Below are 17,897 nucleotides of genomic sequence, written 5' to 3'. Positions count from 1 at the left end.
TGAAATGGTTTTTAACCAAGCCCTTGGGATTAGAAAAAGGAAAAAAGAAAGGCTGGGGGGGGCGGGGCGGCCTTCTCATCTCTATGCTAACCAACATGTGGTTTTCTAGTCCTTTCTCTTGCCTGTGAAAAAACAGAATTTAAAAACGGAAATGCCACTTGGCTTGAAACTCCATTTAAAATCATTTAAAGATTTCTCTCCTAAGCTCTCATAAAATACAACTCACTTCCACAAGAAATATGGACAAATTAGTCTTAAGCCCATGGCTCAGATAAGATTTAGGGGAGTAAATAGATGCTTTCAAAGGTACTCATGGTGTTAAGAAATGACATCTGCTCCACGCACCTAGGTCAGAAGCACCAACATAAAAACAAATAGTTTTAACACAGAAGGGTGAAAAGCATTCTGTTTCATACTTTTACATTACGCCATTCATTTATAAGGGCTACTTAATGTCTACTATGTATCAGGCATAGGACTGGCTCTTGCCCTCAAAGAACTTATAATTCAGTCGAGAAGCCAAAACTTAACATGATTTTGAAAAGACAGGATTAGCAGAAGACAGAGTGTAATTAAGTGTGAAACGATGTGGCACAGATGCTAAGTGACCTAGCAGATCACAGAAAGAGAAAGATCGCTGAGTGCTGGGACTGTCAAGAGTAAATATTTTCAATAAACTCTTAAATACACCAAATTTTAAAGTTGGTATGATTTGTTAAACAAATGCTGCTCGTTTGTAATTTTAAATCATTTTCGTGATTCGCCATTCCTCTCCAACCAGTTGGGAAGGGCAGACACCAAACAGCTGAGGCTGGCAGGAGACCTACATCTTTAGACTCTCCCTGGGTTTGCTAATGAGGAAAGAAATATACTGTCTTGTTGGATGACAGAGAGAAGAGCTAAACAGATTTTGCATGGAGAATAGGAGATTTAATGAACAGGAAATACAGAATTCTGGCTGTAACTTTTGGTATGGGTTTTTGTTTCCATCAAACTTATCTCTTCATGCTAAGCAAGTTCTAAGTTTTGAAGCGGAGTCAGGCTTTTTTAAAAAAGATTTTTTTTTTCATTTTTAAAAATCTATGTTCACCATCTATTTTCCTTTATAAGAAAAGTGGACTAAAAAGAGCAGTGAGAATTTTCTAATTCCTAAAAACGATGGTGTGGGGGCTGCGGGGGTGTGTGTGGGATATTTAGCATCCTTTAAAGCTGCAGCATCTCTCTGTACAGCAACTTCTCTTTTGAAATCGCAAACCTTCGGCTGTGCAGTTGCCCTCTTGATCTTAAAATGCGTTTCTACTTTAAAGCTCAGCCAAGATCCCGGTGTCTGTGTGTGTCTTACCTTTCTAGTCTTTACAGTGAAGGCGCTTTGAGCCCAGTGAGATTTGTTATAAGAGTTTGAGCTGCTAACACAGAGGGCATGTCTCATCTTGTGTTTTGAGTAACTTTGGGCAAAGTTTGGGGAGTTGTAGTAAGCGTTCCTTTTTCCCCATACTTGTTGCGTTCTGAGTCTTCCCCCCCCCCAAAGAAAAAAAAAAGTCACTGAACCACCCTCCCCACACCCCCCACCCCAACCCCCAATTCTAAAAAGCAGGATTCCTTCTAACAGCTGTACAACCAGCCAAAAGAGCACACTCGCGTGTTTCCCCGCAATAACGTGAGATCAGTGAATCCAGTCTTAGAAAGGTCTCCTTGGAGGCGTCCTAATCAAGACTTCCAGCTTTCTGGGAGTGCGTGCGCTTCATATTTTGCCCCTTCTGCCTTCCTGATGAAAGTGGACCGACAAAGCGTGGAAGCGGTCTCTAAGCAGCCAAACGCAAAGCCTGCAAGCACGCTCCGGCGAGCCGAGGTTAATCAATATTCCAGAAGCCTCGGGTTCGCCCCCTCCCTCCCCGCGGGGGTTTCGTGTCTCCCCACGCCCCCTTTCCCGGGCGCAGGCTCCGCCCCTTTTCTTAAGTCGCGCGGGCGGCAGGTCGCGGGTGCAGAGCGCTTGCACGGCCCGCTGGCGGCGGGGCCCGGCCGTCCCTGCAGCGCCGCGTCCCGCTCGCACCGCCGGGGCCCGAACACCCGGGCACAGTCGGCGAAGGTGAGTCTGACGCCCTGCACGCCCGCGGGGCCGCCCTGCCCGCTGCGCCTCTCCGCCACGTGGGGGGCGGGGGCGGGGGCGGGGGGGGTCCCTGGGGTCCCCGGGGTCCCCGGGCGAGCCGAAAAGCCGTAGCCGCGGTGCTAAAGTCCGCGTTGGTGACCTGAGGCTGCGAGCGCCTGGTGTCTGCGCCGCGTCCGCGCTGCACGCGGGGTGGAGTCGTTCGGGCTGGATGCGGGGTAGGTTGTGTGGTTCCGGAGCCCGCAAAGAACCGAGGCGGAGCGGCCTTAAAAAGTGACTGGAAAGGGACCCAGAGGTTAGTGGAAAAGAAAAAAGAAAAAGAAAAAAAAAAAATCTGGTCTCTCGTGTCACTCCTCCTTCCCCCCCCTCCCCCCCCCCAAGCTTCTGATCTGCTGGGAAGTCTTAAGCAAGCTGTGGGTCGTGTGGTCGCTGACACCCCCCAACCCCCCAACCTGCAAGTTTATTGGAGTCGAAACTGCTAAGATGAGTGTTGTTTTCCACACTTGGACTTGTCTTCTGCTTCGCAGTTGCCTCCCCCGCAGACGCACACGCTGGCTGCTCTGCACACGCGTCCACAGGCATCACTGACTTTTACTTGGATTGATCACGGGAAAGATTATGGATCACGAATCTTACTAAAACGGGAGGAATCCTTTGGCTTTTTTCAGAACAACTCCTCTCCCCCAAGGAGAGATAGACGTATTAGAATAACCTAGGAGGACTTTAAAGAAACTAGAAACCCCACACTGTAAAGTTTGGAATGAAAATTGGATTCATCTCATCGGTTGTAGAGCAACATCCTAAATTTCGCAAAATCCCAAACTTTGAAATAGCCAGAAAGTCGCTGATGGTTTCTTCAGAAGGCTCTGATATGGTTGCCGCAAAGACGAATACTTACTTTCTACTTGTAGTAAAAATGGGGATGAATTACCATCCGGATAATGTATAGATGGGCTCGGGGAACTTTGCTTATTTCAGGGAAAAACATTTACAAAGGACCCTGCAAGGCAATCAAATATATTTCCGAAGCCCTGTGCATATTTTCTTCTCATTGCATTCTTTTCACAACTATACTTATTAACTGATATTACCATGTCTTTTCCTTAATGAGGAAAATCATTACTTTACTATATATAACAAAAAGCTCTGACGGTGAAATATCAATATCTTAATTCATTTTATTGACCTGGTTATGCCTTCACCATGTACACGACACAAAGCCATCAAGTAATTATTGAGCGCTTCCTGTGCATTCAATTCAATTAGACATTTATTGAGAGTGAACATTGTGCAAAAAGCACTTGGCTAGATTCGGGGGAAACGAGGGGGTGGGAGCTGCTCAGTCACGCTGGGCTCTGATGAACCCTTTTATAGGCTCCTTGGAATGGGAAAGGCAAAATTTTTTAAATAGAACACACGTTTCTGCTCGTAGATTCTTTTTTTAATTGCTCATATATTCTGAATTTATGCACATTTCTCACACATGGTCCAGTAAAATGTGCACATCCCAGCCTTGAAACCTGGCATTGCGGGCTCTCTAGCCCTTGAGTCCTACTCAGGTTATGCAGTGTGCCAACAGCTCGCCCTGCTGTGGGGCAGCACGGACTTCTCACCCCTGCAGGCTGTAACTCTTGTCTCTTCTCTCTCTGTCCTAGTTGTGTTCTCTAACACCAAAGACATCTGGCTTTCCGGGGGTGATTCCGAGACATTGAAGTGCAAAGAAGAGACTCTCCTAGAGAAATAAAATATGACTAAAAGTAATGAAGAAGAGCCCAGGACAGGGGGCAGGATGGAGAGGTTCCAGCGAGGAGTTCGTAAGCGCACACTCTTGGCCAAGAGGAAGGTGCAGAACATCACAAAGGAGGATGTTAAAAGTTACCTATTTCGGAATGCTTTCGTGCTGCTCACTGTCACTGCAGTCATTGTGGGTAAGTCACTTGATAACAACCAAAAAAAAAAAAAAGAGTCTTGTTTTCTCTGGGGCATCTGACTGCCTAGGCATATTATCAGATGGACTGATTGTAGTATTCAAAATAACAGTCCCGGCTTTATCTGAAGTGGAAGATTCTTTCCTCCCATTAAATGACAGTCTGTTGGCATGTTTGAAGCAATATATATGGTAAACACATGGGAATCTGAAAGAAGCATCATTAGGCATTATGCAAATCAATTGATTGTGTGGAGAAGGGAAGCAAATCAAATGTTATCTTGTCTGGAGTAAGGATAAAAGAGTGATAATTTAATCATTAGGCCTGAGCAGTTAAATAACAGTAAAAACAAGCAGGCATGCTAGATTTGGCCCAAATGTAATCATTATGCGATGTCACTTTCACTTAAAACTAATTTATACAATTAGTACACCCAAAATGAGGTACAGGTTCCTAATAGTAATTATATTCTAACTGGTGCTGACTTGAAGTTGAACATCATGCCAGAGGAAGAGGCTGAGCCTTGTATATGTTTGCACTCCCCCACCCAGTGACTGGGAAAGGTAAATTGAGAAAAATGTTGACACAGATCTTTTTCATTCATTTCTTGCCATAAATAGCTACCCCTTTTCCTGAAACTTTTCAGCCTCTTACAAATGTAGCATTGTTAACAGCAATCTGTACTAATAAAACATTGTTTTGTTTGATTTATTGGTATCTGAAATCATCGTTTATTACCTATGGGTGGCATTAATCCTACTTTAAAATATAGCTGAAGAAACTACTTACTTGCAATTTTTTGCTGAACCAATATATAAACCATTAGGCCAATAAACGTATAAGCCAATGCCATGTTCTAAAAATTGTCTAACTTAACTTTCCAGTTATGTGACCCAAAAGGGGAAGGGGGGCATTTGTGTACAGTTTGAATTTGGAATTTGCCAAGATCTCCATCAAATATAAAGAGGTAATAACAATAAAAACTAAGAAAATTTTGTAGCCCATAACTATAATAACTTTATCCGAAAAACAATAGGGTTCCTAAAGTGTAGGCAAATAGAAATACAACAGGAGAATAGTTTGTCACAGGACTTTAAACATATTCCATTTCAACATCTTTTGCTCCTTTTTAGTAATTGTTGGTGATTGATGATTGCTCAACTAATTTTAGAGATGTTCAAAGAGAAAAGGTTCTGATTGACTCAGAGAAGCGACGGGCTTTTTTTAGTAGGTTCCCAGGTTGGCTTTTTTTTTTTTTTTTAAGATTTTATTTATTTGAGAGAGAGAGAGAGAAAGTGCACATGCAGGTTGGGGGAGGGGCAGAGGGAGAAGCTGACTCCCCACTGAGCAGCGAGCTCTTGCAGGACTCAATCCCAGGCTCAATCCCAGGACCCCAGGATCATGACCTGAGCCAAAGGCAGATGCTTAACCAACTGAGCTACCCAGGCACCCCAGATTCCCAGGTTTAAATACATTCCTGGGAAAAGTATTTCAGTGCTGTGTCATTGTCTTGGAAGTTGATGTAAAATGCTTGGATGACCGTCAAGCCAAACAGTAGCTGCTGCCACATAATAATAGCAAACATTTATATAGTACTACTCCAACTACTTTGTAGGTGTTTTGCCTATATTAGTTTACTTAATCCTCAGGCCTGTGCGTGAGTGGGTGGATATGATTCATACGATCTTAATTTTATGTCTGAGAATAGTGAACATGGAGAAATCAAGCAACTTGTCCAAAGTCATGCAGATACTAAATGTTACAGCTGAAAGTCAACTCAGGCTATCCAGGCCAGAGGCCATTCTCTTAACCAATTTGCCATCCTGTCTTTCTGCTCTGTGAACTAGTTGGCATCTTCTGAGAGGTACCAGGAAGAGAAATGCTGCATCTTGGTAGAGGCCAATTAGCAAGCAATGCTAGATACATTCACATAGCATTGTAATTTTACTATATGATTTACCTAGTTAAATCAGCAGAAAACTTATAATTCTCCTACAAATGATTAAGCCACATCCCTCTCATTCATTTGACAAATACTCATTTATTCTGCAGTCCTACCCCCATAATAATAGAGCTCAGTGCTCCTAGAGTATGTTTGGAAAAGATGCCGAAACGCTTATTCAAGATGGTGTTCTAAACACAAGAAGAGTTCCATTTCTAGAAATGTTTCAAAGAATAGAGGAAGGGAAAGTAATGAAACCTGCACATGGGAGGCAAACTGATGGAGAAGCAAGCTCGTAAGTGATTACAAAGACATCTCTAATAGAAGGAAGATAATGCCAAGATTTAATAGTCCATTTTCTCTATGAGTTCTGAGATCATTTCCTAGCCCAGTGAGGACTTTCCTAACATTTGAGAGAACTGCAGTGAGTTGGCTGAGCCGGGGTAGATAACTTGGCAGGATGTCCTCATGGTTGGCTTTACTAATGGAAACTGAAGAGGTAGAAGTAACAAGAAGTCACTAACAAAGAAGCACATAAAAAGAGCTCATTGACAGTCAGGGAGACCACTGCGTCTACACCAAAGACTTGGAATGGCAAATAGACAACTCAGGAACAGACTGAGAGAAAGAAGAACCCTCCAGTTATCTCTTGATATGTCTTCCATTGAGGGCCCAATGGAAACAAAGGCCCCATTTAGCTTGTCACTGGGTACCGTGTCTACATTAGCCCTAAAAGAATAATAAGAACATGTCTGGACTTCAACTCTCTAATCTGTTTGCTGCAGCATAAGAAAAAAGCTGAAAAAATTCTAGCAAGGAAGGAGAAAAGTTAGTTTCCCCAAAGAGGAACTGAGAATAACCAAATTCTTAGGTTGTAATCTCTTTTAATAAAAAAATATATGTAAGTAAAAAAAAATCTATATATTGGGTGGATTTTTTGGTTCAATCTGTTTTGTTTGGTCTCTTTGAAATAAAATCAATGTGCATTTAGTACGTAGAAGTGGAAACTAGAAAAGTATTACAGAGGAGGAGTAGAAACACATGAATCCGTATATTCAGATACGGAAAAGAGAAAGTAGAGAATTGTAAATATTTCAGTACCAATTTCTCTACAAGCACAGGCCTGGAGCCACTTGTGCAATTTGATGTCAGTTCTAACTGACATTTCTAATGTCATGTCTAAGCAAAGTCAAAGTCTGAATGTGCCATGCTGTGACAAATCCACCTAACGGGGGCAAATTAGCAACCTAAGAGAAGGCATGGCCAAGTGTTAAGTCCCTTTAAGAGGGTTCATTATTAAAGCCGTTAGATAAAGTGTCTCCCAGGGCTGTTGGAGGCATCTGTCTGACAAAAACCACACCGGGGAGAGTAGTTACTATCTTCCTCCCTCCAGGAAGCACTTTCTGGTTTCAGACTGTGGTAAGTGGGATGAGGGTGACCTTAGACATGTCGCTGAGAGACAGGGAAAGTCCTTCATCGTGGTCAAGTCACAGAATGCCCATCTTTCCATATCCAGGAAACAAATTGCACAATAAAATGAAAAATGAAATCTCAGGCTAAAAATTTTTGAAAAAATGGGTCATAAGACCAGCTGTAAGGGGAAGGAAACTACAAAGCATTGCGATAGAATTATTGATGGAGTTCACAAACACTGCAACTAGCATCTCTCTCTGCTGTGTGTCTACACAACACACATACACACACACACACACAACTTTTATGTTTGGTCTGTCCTTTATATGAGTTTGAGAAAAATTGGTGACTTCTCAGAAAAGAAAACATAGCAACTGGGGCACCTGGGTGGCTCAGTGCTTGAGCATCTGCCTTTGGCTCAGGTCATGATCCCGCGGGATCAAGTCTTGAGTCAGGCTCCCCTGCAGGGAGCCTGCTTCTCCCTCTGCCTATGTCTCTGCCTCTCTGTGTGTGTCTTTCATGAATAAATAAATAAAATATTTAAGAAGAAAGAAAGAAAGCATACTGACAACATGTGTATAAGGCATTTCCCATCATTCCCTAATACTCTTCAGCAATGAATGTAAATTGTGCTATAATATAATGCATTCAACAACATGAAGGAGATACGAGAAAGTGGCCACTGTGGCTGCCCCTGGGATAGGAGCTGGGGATCTGGTAATGGGATAGAAGGAATATGACTTTCCTCTAAATAAAGTTTTTGTATGGTTTGAAGGCTTTTTACCACATTCATATATTACCTACTATTATCTATTGTCTGCTCAATAAATGTGTGGTTTTATTTAAAGATTCAGTGCTATTCAACAGTTTAACAAATACTAAATGTTGGGTGTCTGGCCTGTGCTATGCAACGGGGAGTCTCTGTCCACAGGTAGTTTTTAGTAGGAAAGATGAATAAAATGAGATGACAAGGGAGTAGACAAGGTTCAGAATAGACAAATGGTAACAGGCAGTTTCTAAATTATCTCTAACCTTTTTTAAGTGAGATCATATTATCCATACTGTTCTATATAGTATACGATTTTTGTGTTGATACTTTAGAAGTTCTGCTTTCTTAACAGCCATGTGGGCCTTAGATATACCATGTGGGGAAAAAAGAGTGTGGCTTCGGACAAAGGGTAGACGTGGATTTATATGCCAACTGTATGATTTAATAGCGGTGTGCTCCTGGAGGAGGCGTTTAACTGCTCTGAGCCTCGGTCTTCTCATCTATCATTACACATAGAATATACATTACAAACACTTAGACTGTGTGCCAAGCACTGTTGTAAGTGTTGTTAACACATTAGCTTTATTTAATTCTTGGAACAAGCCAGGGAGAGAGGTATTCTTATTCTCATTTCACAGATAAGGAACCAGCTCAGATATTTACCTACATCTGATGCATATTGACTGGGATTCAAATCCACCATTCTGGCCCTATGTTTATTCTCTCACCCACTGCACTCTTCCAAGTGCTGGTCCCTGCCCTCGGGGCATATCCATTCCCGTTTTAAGACATCAATTAGCTAAGGGTGTACACTGACCCAACAACAGGAGTGATGGAAAGGAGGGGTGAAGTTGAGACCTCAGTACCAGAAGTACTCCTGCACCCTGACAATTAATTGCATGTGAGCATTAGCAGAAGAGCTGGACTGCAGGCTGCCGGTCCAGTTTCTGACTTGGGTGCCTGTGGGTGGAGGTGCTACCGGTAAAGGTACAATAGAAGAAAAAGATTGGGACAAGAATGGGAGGGGTGATTTCAGTTTTCTGGATGTGTTGATTTTGAGATGCAAATGCTACAACAGAGAGTGCAAGAGGCTCACTGTACATATCTTGAAGGTATTTGGATGTTGAGACTGAACAATAATCAATGAATCAGATTATCCTCCTGCATAAGCTACTCTGTAAGTAGACTATTCTCAGAACGCTGTTAACTCTAGGCCCTTCTTTATGCATGAAGCAAGGCCATAGTGGTATTCTGTGCCTTGCACACATACACAGTATCTAGCTGAGTCAGTTCAGTCAAAAGTTTATTGATGTGGTTAGCCATCGGCTGCTGCACTGAAATGATTGGCCATGGGACCAAAGGAGCCAACGGCTTGCGTTGGTGGTGCGGGCACTGTGTGCACCCATGCGGGCAGCTTCTCAGCTAACCAAGAGATGGGCATCTCACCCGTTGGACAACAGGAATCCCAAAGAATGGTGAACAATTTCCACACTGGGATTTATGGTTTCTTCAACACTTCCCGGAAATGAGGAGAGGGAGCTTCAGGAAGCTATGAGAAAAGGTGGCTTCTGGGATAGGCCCTCCCCTGGTGCTGTGGAGCTCAGCTCTTCAGAGAGGCTTCTGGAGACAGAGAGCTGGGAGGGAAGGGATGAGGCCTAATGAGCTCAGAAACAGTGGATTCACCATGCCCTGCTCTGGAGAAGGGACACAGAGATAGGATGTAGGGACTAGTGACTTTCCTCTGCTTTGTCTTCACCCCCAGGGAGCAGAAATACAGAAAAATTGTCAGGGACAGCAGTCACAACTACCTGATGTGTGCTCACAGCCCACTTGGATCCTGGCCCTCAATTTCATTCTCCAAAAGCATTCCAGGGAGCTGCCTCCTACTGTGGGGATTTCATCCAGTACAGTATTGGGGAGTGGATCAGAGGTATAGATTCTGGAGGCAGGCATTTTAGGTTTTATGTCCCAGTTCTGGAACTGAACCTCTGTTCCTCCATGTGTAAAATAGAATAATTGTAACACCTCTCTGCCAAGACTTATATCCCAGTTCTGCCACTTACAACCATGTAACTTCTAATAGTTTCCTTAAGGGCTTGGCAGGTAGGATATCCATAGACCCTGTAAACCCCTCGTCTTTTGCTTGCGTCTTTGCTGGGGGCACCAAATGAAAATACACACTGATTTGATGATGCTGTCTGCTAGAGAATGGAGACCCAGGGATGTGGGGAGGCCAAGCCAGGAAGGGGAGAAGATGGTCACCTGGTTTAGTCTAGGGTTTCGTTGGCTAGAGAAGAGAGCCAGGAAGACTTGTAGGAAGAGATTTAGTGGTTGTAAAGGGCTTTGAGAGGCAGAGATGAAAGGCTCCGAGTAAGAGATACCGTCATTATCTGTCCCTCACCCACCTGGCCTCCTGAGCCGAAGCAGAAAGTAATCCCCCAGCGCAGCCCTTATCTCAATCCAGAATGCTCAATGGAGGGCACGCCTGACGGGAGACATCTCTCTCGGGCAGAGGGTTGCTGAGAAAATGTTGTCAATAAATGTTTTAACCTGCTCCCTAGTGCATTTTTGTTTGTACCATGTGGGGCCAATCTGAGTTTGCAACCTCCCTGGTTTCTCCTTTTCTCCAGCATTTTGGGCTCTACTGCCCATTGCCTGCCACCCCTCTCAGAGTCGGGCAGGCTGGAGGGGTTCTGGAAACCTGGGAGGAGTGCTACTGGTTTCTAAGAGAGTTGAAGCCCGGGTAGAGGGCTTGAGGTATGGGGTACATCAAATACAGGGTAGAGGCTTGATATCATTCTAAGATGATCTCTGGATTTTATTTTGCTGTTTTCCTCCTGTTCATTCAGATAATGAGAAAAGTAAGCAGGCAACTCCAAATTTGTTTCTCTTTTGAGTAGGTTATCAAATCAGCAGGTGTGTTTGGAACAACGACCTGCAGTAATAATACCTTCCCGTGTTGCCGTGTTCCGGTTCACAGAGCCTTTGCCCGCCCAGTGCACTCTCTAGCAATGCGAGTCCAGGGCCAGCCAGCCTGGAATGCAGCTGAGAAAGCCCTGGGAGTCTAAAGGTCCTGGTTATAGACCCAGCTCTGCCATCAACTCACTTTATGATTCAGGACAAATCTCTGGGCCTCAACATTTCCTCATGAGCAAATCACATTTGGACTAATGTCTGCTTCCACCTCCAAAATTCTATCATTTGAAGTCTGATTTGCCTTTCCCCTAAAGCAGAATGTATGGAATAAAACACACCAGTGTTTTCTTTCTACCCCTTGACACAGTACAATTGCAGGCACCTTTATCCTATACAGTTAATCCAACCCATTCTAGCCAGGCTTTCCCATCAACAAGCAGCCACCTTCTCTCACATTCAATTCTTGAGGACCATCGTGTTCCCAAACTCTGGGTGCGATCGCCAGTGTTGGAGCATACAAATGAGGCATGCCTCTGCAGAAGCCACCTCCGCCCTGCAGCCTTCTGCCCATCTCTCATAAATCTGAGGAGGAAAGCTGTGAGTCTCTGTTTTTGCTGTAGAGCCAACAAGGCAGTGAAGAGCCTACATTTTCTGGAAAAGGACACTGGAATTTAAGCACTGTCTTTTCCAAGTTGTGCATTCCAGGTGTTAGAGTACTTGATATTTATGGAACACTGGGGTGCTATCATTCATCAACTATTTGGTCTGGCAGCGAGGTGAGCTGTGTCATTGCTGTGAGGTGAGGAAACACACGGAGCATTTCAGGGCACAAAGTTTAGCCATCGTGTGTCTGCCGAGTATAAAAATGAAGAGCTGTAGGTCAAAGCTTCAGTGCTATCGGAGTTGCTCAGCACTTACTCCCCAACCCAAGAATGTTTCCATCACTATGCCCAATCAGGAAAGGTCCCTGAGTGGTTTTGAACCCAAAAAAGAGAAGAATAAAACCCCCCAAAACTAGATAAAGGAAGATATTCCCTAGACAAATTAAGACAAGAGGGAGTAAGGCACTCCTTTTTTCCCTCCTGTGTATCATATCAAGGAGTCAAAGGTAAATTTAGGAGCAGCAAGTTAAAAGGCACCCTTAAGTTTTGAGTTTCAAGACTGAGTGCCTATCTCCAGAAACGGCAGCTCCATTCTTCTTGTGCCCAAAGAGACTTCTCCAATTCTCCGACAATGATTCCAGGCCACGGACTGCTTCTGCTTCCCAGAGAGAAAACAATGGGCTATTAGCGAGAGACTTTCTATTCAGGATCTTGTAAGATGAAGCTCATTTGTCCCTAATGAGAGATGGACAATCGCTGCCCTTCTCATCATGAAAAGACGGCCCCTGCTTTGAGATGCATCCCATCCCTTGAAATTTCATCTTAAAAGCAAGTAAGCCAAAACCCCAGGGATACATGTGCTTGCTGGTGCCTTCAGCTTGTTGATGAACGATGAATCAGGAAGGAAATTGTGAGTCTTTTAACAAAACCGCCTATGATCAGGGCTGTCCTTCTTCTTCTTCTTCTTCTTCTTCTTCTTCTTCTTCTTCTTCTTCTTCTTCTTCTTCTTCTTCTTCTTCTTCTTCTTCTTCTTCTTCATCTATTTTTGTCCTCTTGAGTTTGTTTTTTTAAGGCAAATGAAACAGTCGTATGAAAAAGCTGTGATTCCATAAACTTCCCAGGGCTTTGTCAGTTCTGCCTTTGCGATGCTTTACGCAGTATGATGGATGATGGAAGAGCATGTTACCCTTGCCTAGAGGTTTACAAGGTGGCTTCAGCGCTTTGGTGCACTAGTAACCCCAGGGGCTGATGCGTTGAAGCATATGTGATCCTATAATGATTGAGTTCAGAGTTTTTTCAGATTCACTTCCTTGTCTCCAGAAAAAAGAGAGGGGTTTGGTGAGAAAGTGATCCACTCACTAGAAATCTGAGCGCGACTAGTGACTTTCCCCTCCATGACCCAAATTAAGTAAACTTATTGTTAAAGCAAATCAAAGCAAGACTGAGGAGAAACTAACCCAGACCCAAGGGGACTTTTTAGAAAGATCTAAGCATCTAGCAGAAATAATGTGGATGGGAATTCAGTCAGATTTTTTTTTCAAGTTTTATTTTTATTTATTTAAGTAATTTCTACACCCATCGTGGGGCTTGAATTCACAACCCGGAGACCAAGAGTCACACACTCTTCTGACTGAGCCAGCCAGGCGCCCCAAATTCAATCAGACTTTAAAAAAAAGTGAGTCCTTTTTGTTTTTTTTTGTTTGTTTGTTTTTGCTTATTTATTTTATTTTATTTATGAAGTACATTTACATTGCCCAAAATTTTAAAAAGTACTAAAGGATATTGTTGTCAGTTTCTTGTGTGCCTTGAGAATTATTTTATGAGTATAAAATAAACACATACCTATCCCTTTTTTTTTTTAAAGATTTTTTTTTATTAATGATAGTCACAGAGAGAGAGAGAGAGAGAGAGAGAGAGAGGCGCAGAGACACAGGCAGAGGGAGAAGCAGGCTCCATGCACCGGGAGCCCGACATGGGATTCGATCCCGGGTCTCCAGGATCGCGCCCTGGGCCAAAGGCAGGCGCCAAACCGCTGCGCCACCCAGGGATCCCATACCTATCCCTTTTTATGCCTTTTGTATACAAATGCTGGCCTAGTCTGTATAACCTGCTTTACACCTTACCTTTTTAACTTTACGATAAACCTTAGACATCATTCCTTATTACCACATAAAGAGCCTCCTCGTTCTCTCTTGAGGGTACAGTATATGGGTGTACCATCATCTACCGAAGCAATTCCCAATTGAAGGGCACGTAAATTGTTTCCGACTTTTAGTATATTTGTTAAACGGTATAATGAATAATCCTGTGTGAAAGTTATTTCCACTAGGTAAAGTGTATCTGTGGGATACATCCCCAGAATTGAAACTGCATTGATAGTTTCTACTCAATCATACAATATTTTATTTTTTACTAGAAAGGAATGCAACAGGTGCTAATGATTTTAGTAGAATATTTTTTAAATGACAATGGATTGGACATTGAAAAGATTAAATTTGCCAATTTAATTGCCATCCCGCATAGCTTACACTAGTAGTGCAGTCTTAAGAAAAAAGCATCAGGCTTTTCAGAACTCCTAGGGTTCTTCTGATAGAGTTGTCTCCCAGAGTTGCATGCCATGTGGACTGGTCTGCATCAGTTACCCAGGGCTGGTTCTTCTGGGCACCACTGGTGGAAGGAGACTGGAGCAGGTATTTCCCACCTCCAGCAACAGGAAATACCAAAGGACAAAAGAGTGAGCCAAGCCAGGGCCCAAATCTCTGAAGGATGTGGGAACAGAGGAGTGGGGGAGGGTTGAAAGATCGCCTCACACAGTAGCTTCTCACCAGGAAATGCCTGGAAGTTTGGAGTGAAACCAAAGGGCAGGAGCAGCAAACCCCTTGGGCAGGTAAATTCACCATAACGCCTTGCCCTTCTTGTAAAAATAAACTAATGGAACTTATGTCCACCGGCTTCATCAGGCTTGCATGAGACAGACTTATGACTTCTCCAACTTGGGCTACAAGCTAGCCAAGTTCTAAAATAGAAACTTGTATTTGATCTCTCAAATAATTATTTATTGCCTACCTGCGGTAATAACTGTAATGGCCAAGTTGACGTATTTAAAAATGCTTTCATATGCCTTATCAAGGACTTTAGAATTCATGAGAAGAAACAAGATGAATTCATAATAAAGCAGCTAAGATTTATAATGCTTTGGGTTCACATGGTTCTTTTAAACTCAGAACCTTTAGGCAAGAACATTAAAGTTCAAGAGGATTTTAGATATTCCCCATTCTGATCTATCTCTTCCATTTTGTGGACCAAAAAGAAAAAAAAAGAAAGAAAAAAAGAAAAGAAAAGAGAAAAGAAAAAGAAAAGAGAGGCCCAAAGAAATTATATGATTTGAAGACGTGTGCTGTGGAAATGGGCAGACCTCAGTTTGAAACCCCATTCCACCAACATCAGTCACTGGCCCTGTCACCTGGAAAAAGTGGCTTCCTCTTTCAAGGGTTCATCCTCCTCATCTGTAAGATGGTGATATTAAATCCTGTAGGTTTGATATGAAGATTCAGTCTTTAAGTAAAGTACCTACTGGCATCATTTGCTGGCAGCGTCAGACCCAGAACCTCATCTCGGAAATTTTGGTCCATGATCTTTCTATAGCCTCACACCCACTGTCCCTCATACTCAAAAAAAATCAAGCCTTGTGGGAGAAACAGGAAATCAGGAGCTATCACTTCTAGTCTGGGAATCTAAAAGGCTAAGCAGTGTGAGAAATCGTAGTTCAGTTGAGATCCAGCTTCACAGATCAGGAGAGAGAAATCAGGGTTTGGAAGAAGGGGTGTTCCTGGGGGTAAGCTGCTGTGCTCACAGAACACGGTGGGGAACAGGATTTACTGTCAAGCACAGAGCAAAGTGATTCCTCCATTTGGTAAATGGGTAAATGTGTTCAACAGCAGCGGGGGAACAGGCACTGCTGGGCACGGGTCATCTGAAAGAGAATTCACTCATTCTGTTTGGTCACTCATATATACTGTAGGTGCAATATACTGAGCACCTACTACATGTCAGGAACAATTTCTGGGGCTTCATACATATCAACAAAAACAAACACCTCAGGGAAAAAAATCTTCATCTCCTGGAACTTTTATTTGAGGAGGCAAAGACAACAATAAGCAGCAAGCACAAGAAATTAGAAAATTATGTTGTATTTTGGAAGGTGATAAGAACTCCTGAAACAAAGCCAGCTAAGGGAGAAGAAGTTCAAGGTAGGTTTCAATAAGAAGATGACATTTGAGCTAAGCCTGGAAGGAAACCTGGGCATCTCTGAGAAGAGTGTCCCAGGCAGAAAGCAGAGCCAGCAACAGGACCATAAAGCGGGGTCATGTCTGATGGTGAAATAACATCAAGGAGGCAAATATTGAAACAGAGCAGGTGGCAGAGTAGGGGGTAAGTTCGAAATATGGTGAGGCTAGGGAAGCAGGCCAGGTGCAGCCCTCACGTGACTTTGGGCTTTTGCTCCATGTGAGATGAAGAGCTGTGAGGGGTCAGAGAAGAACAACACTCTGGGTTTTTTTAAAGTGCCCCTCTGGGTATCATGTCGGGAGGAGGCTGTAGGTTACGGCAAAGTAGAAGCAGGGAAACCAGTAGGAAGACCATGCAAAAGGTCCAGGGTGACATGATGAATGTTCGAGCAGCCTTCCTTTATAAATTAGCAGAAAAAAAAAAAATAGTGAGGCATAGGAAAGGTCACATGAAGAGTTCAAGGCAGGGCTAGAACTACAATCCCAACATCATTCATTTGCCGAACATCTACAGAGCATCTTCTCTATGCATGTGTCTTCACCGCACTAGAAGCAGCTTGATAAAGAGGCCTAGAGACCTTTGCATGTTAGACCCCAGCTGCCCAGCGCAGCTCATTTGTTGAGTCTGAGTGGGACCCGTGACCTGCTTCTAACCAATAGAATGTGGCAAAGGCAATGGATTCATTCCTGTGATTTTGTTGCCTAATTGGATCATTGTAGCCTTGAGACAAAGTAGTGTTGGTCTTTTATTGTCATTATTGTTGCTACATAAATGAAAAGATCCTACCTGGGAAATAGTAGTATTTTGTTGAGTAAAACCAGTATATGCTGTCAATGAAAATTTTGAAATCATTGTTTTCTTTGAGCCATCTTGCATGTGAGTAGACAGCATGGTACCCTTTCTAGCTAAAGATGTGCAGGCCAAGCTCATTCTGGGTAGGAGTTTGAATGTCCTCTGACTGGTTTGCAGTGTCAATGTTTGCAGAGCTAGTTGGCTCATCCTGGGTGGATGTTTGGTAGTTTTCATATGGTGGTCCCAAAATGTAAAGTTTTCCTTTCAAGACCAGGGCCACTATTACTTTTAGATTCCCTCTTGGCATCTGAGCATTTTGGGGGCATGATCTCCCTTTCTGGAGAATTTTGCATTGTGAGTAATAATTCTAGAAAGCTTTGGTCTGCATATCTGTTCGTGACAGTTTGGAGAGAGGGTGGGGAACTTGGGTAAAATTTTACTATTTTAAACTCCTAACATTTATCAAAAGTCCAAATTTTACTTCATCTTGTACCTCATTTTTCTACTTTTAAATATTTTCTGGCTTCTTGATATTTTCCATAATTTTATCAGATTAAATATGGGTCAAATTCTCAAAATAGGTCTTTAGCTTTTAACTTGCTACGCATGTCTGGCTTTCAAAAGGAAGCCTTTCGTGGTGTGTTCTTACTGAGGCCCTAGTGTACAAGTTGTGTCTTCGTCTAGAAAAGCGAAGTGATATTTAATCTTCCAAAGAAGTGTTTGTTGTATAGACTCTCTAGGGGAAACAGTGAACCCCGAAGGACTCATTTCTTGAGCTTTTTGTACTAGGAGAAAGTCTTTAAACAAAAATGCATCTTTGTTTATAGCATTCAACACAGTTCATTTTGATCACTTTAAATGTTCTAGCTAAAATATTTCCTAGATTCCAAAAATCCTGTAAAATACCAAAACAGGAATGATTTAAGACTGTTGACTTAGACTGAACAATCCAGATTGAATCGTGACATCTGTGTATCATATAATGTCACCGAGATGCAAACTACAAAGTTTGCTTCAGCTGTAACAAATCCCATGGGGAGGTTATTCTGATTTTTATCGCTGTTTTTGCAGAGTAATCAATAATAAAAGATCTGTTCTTTTGCATTAAAGATCTGGTGGCCATAACGGTTTTTATTAGCTCTAG

At 42.9% G+C, this 17,897-nt stretch overlaps 1 protein-coding gene across 1 annotated transcript in view; it reads left to right on the top strand.

Moving 5' to 3' along the window:
- The first annotated feature begins 2,058 nt into the window (after nt 1-2,058).
- Nucleotides 2,059-17,897, top strand: part of SLC1A3 (solute carrier family 1 member 3) — a 78,014-nt gene continuing 62,175 nt past the window's right edge. Inside the window, 2 exon segments of the mRNA NM_001003136.1 lie at nt 2,059-2,086; nt 3,760-4,032. Of these exon segments, the coding sequence (NP_001003136.1) occupies nt 3,852-4,032 (181 nt within the window). The 5' untranslated portion in view covers nt 2,059-2,086; nt 3,760-3,851.

This window comes from Canis lupus, chromosome 4 (genome assembly GCF_011100685.1).
Source record: "Canis lupus familiaris isolate Mischka breed German Shepherd chromosome 4, alternate assembly UU_Cfam_GSD_1.0, whole genome shotgun sequence".
In the NCBI taxonomy this organism is placed as follows: Eukaryota; Metazoa; Chordata; class Mammalia; order Carnivora; family Canidae; genus Canis; species Canis lupus.
This window is presented reverse-complemented; position numbering and strand designations above follow the sequence as displayed.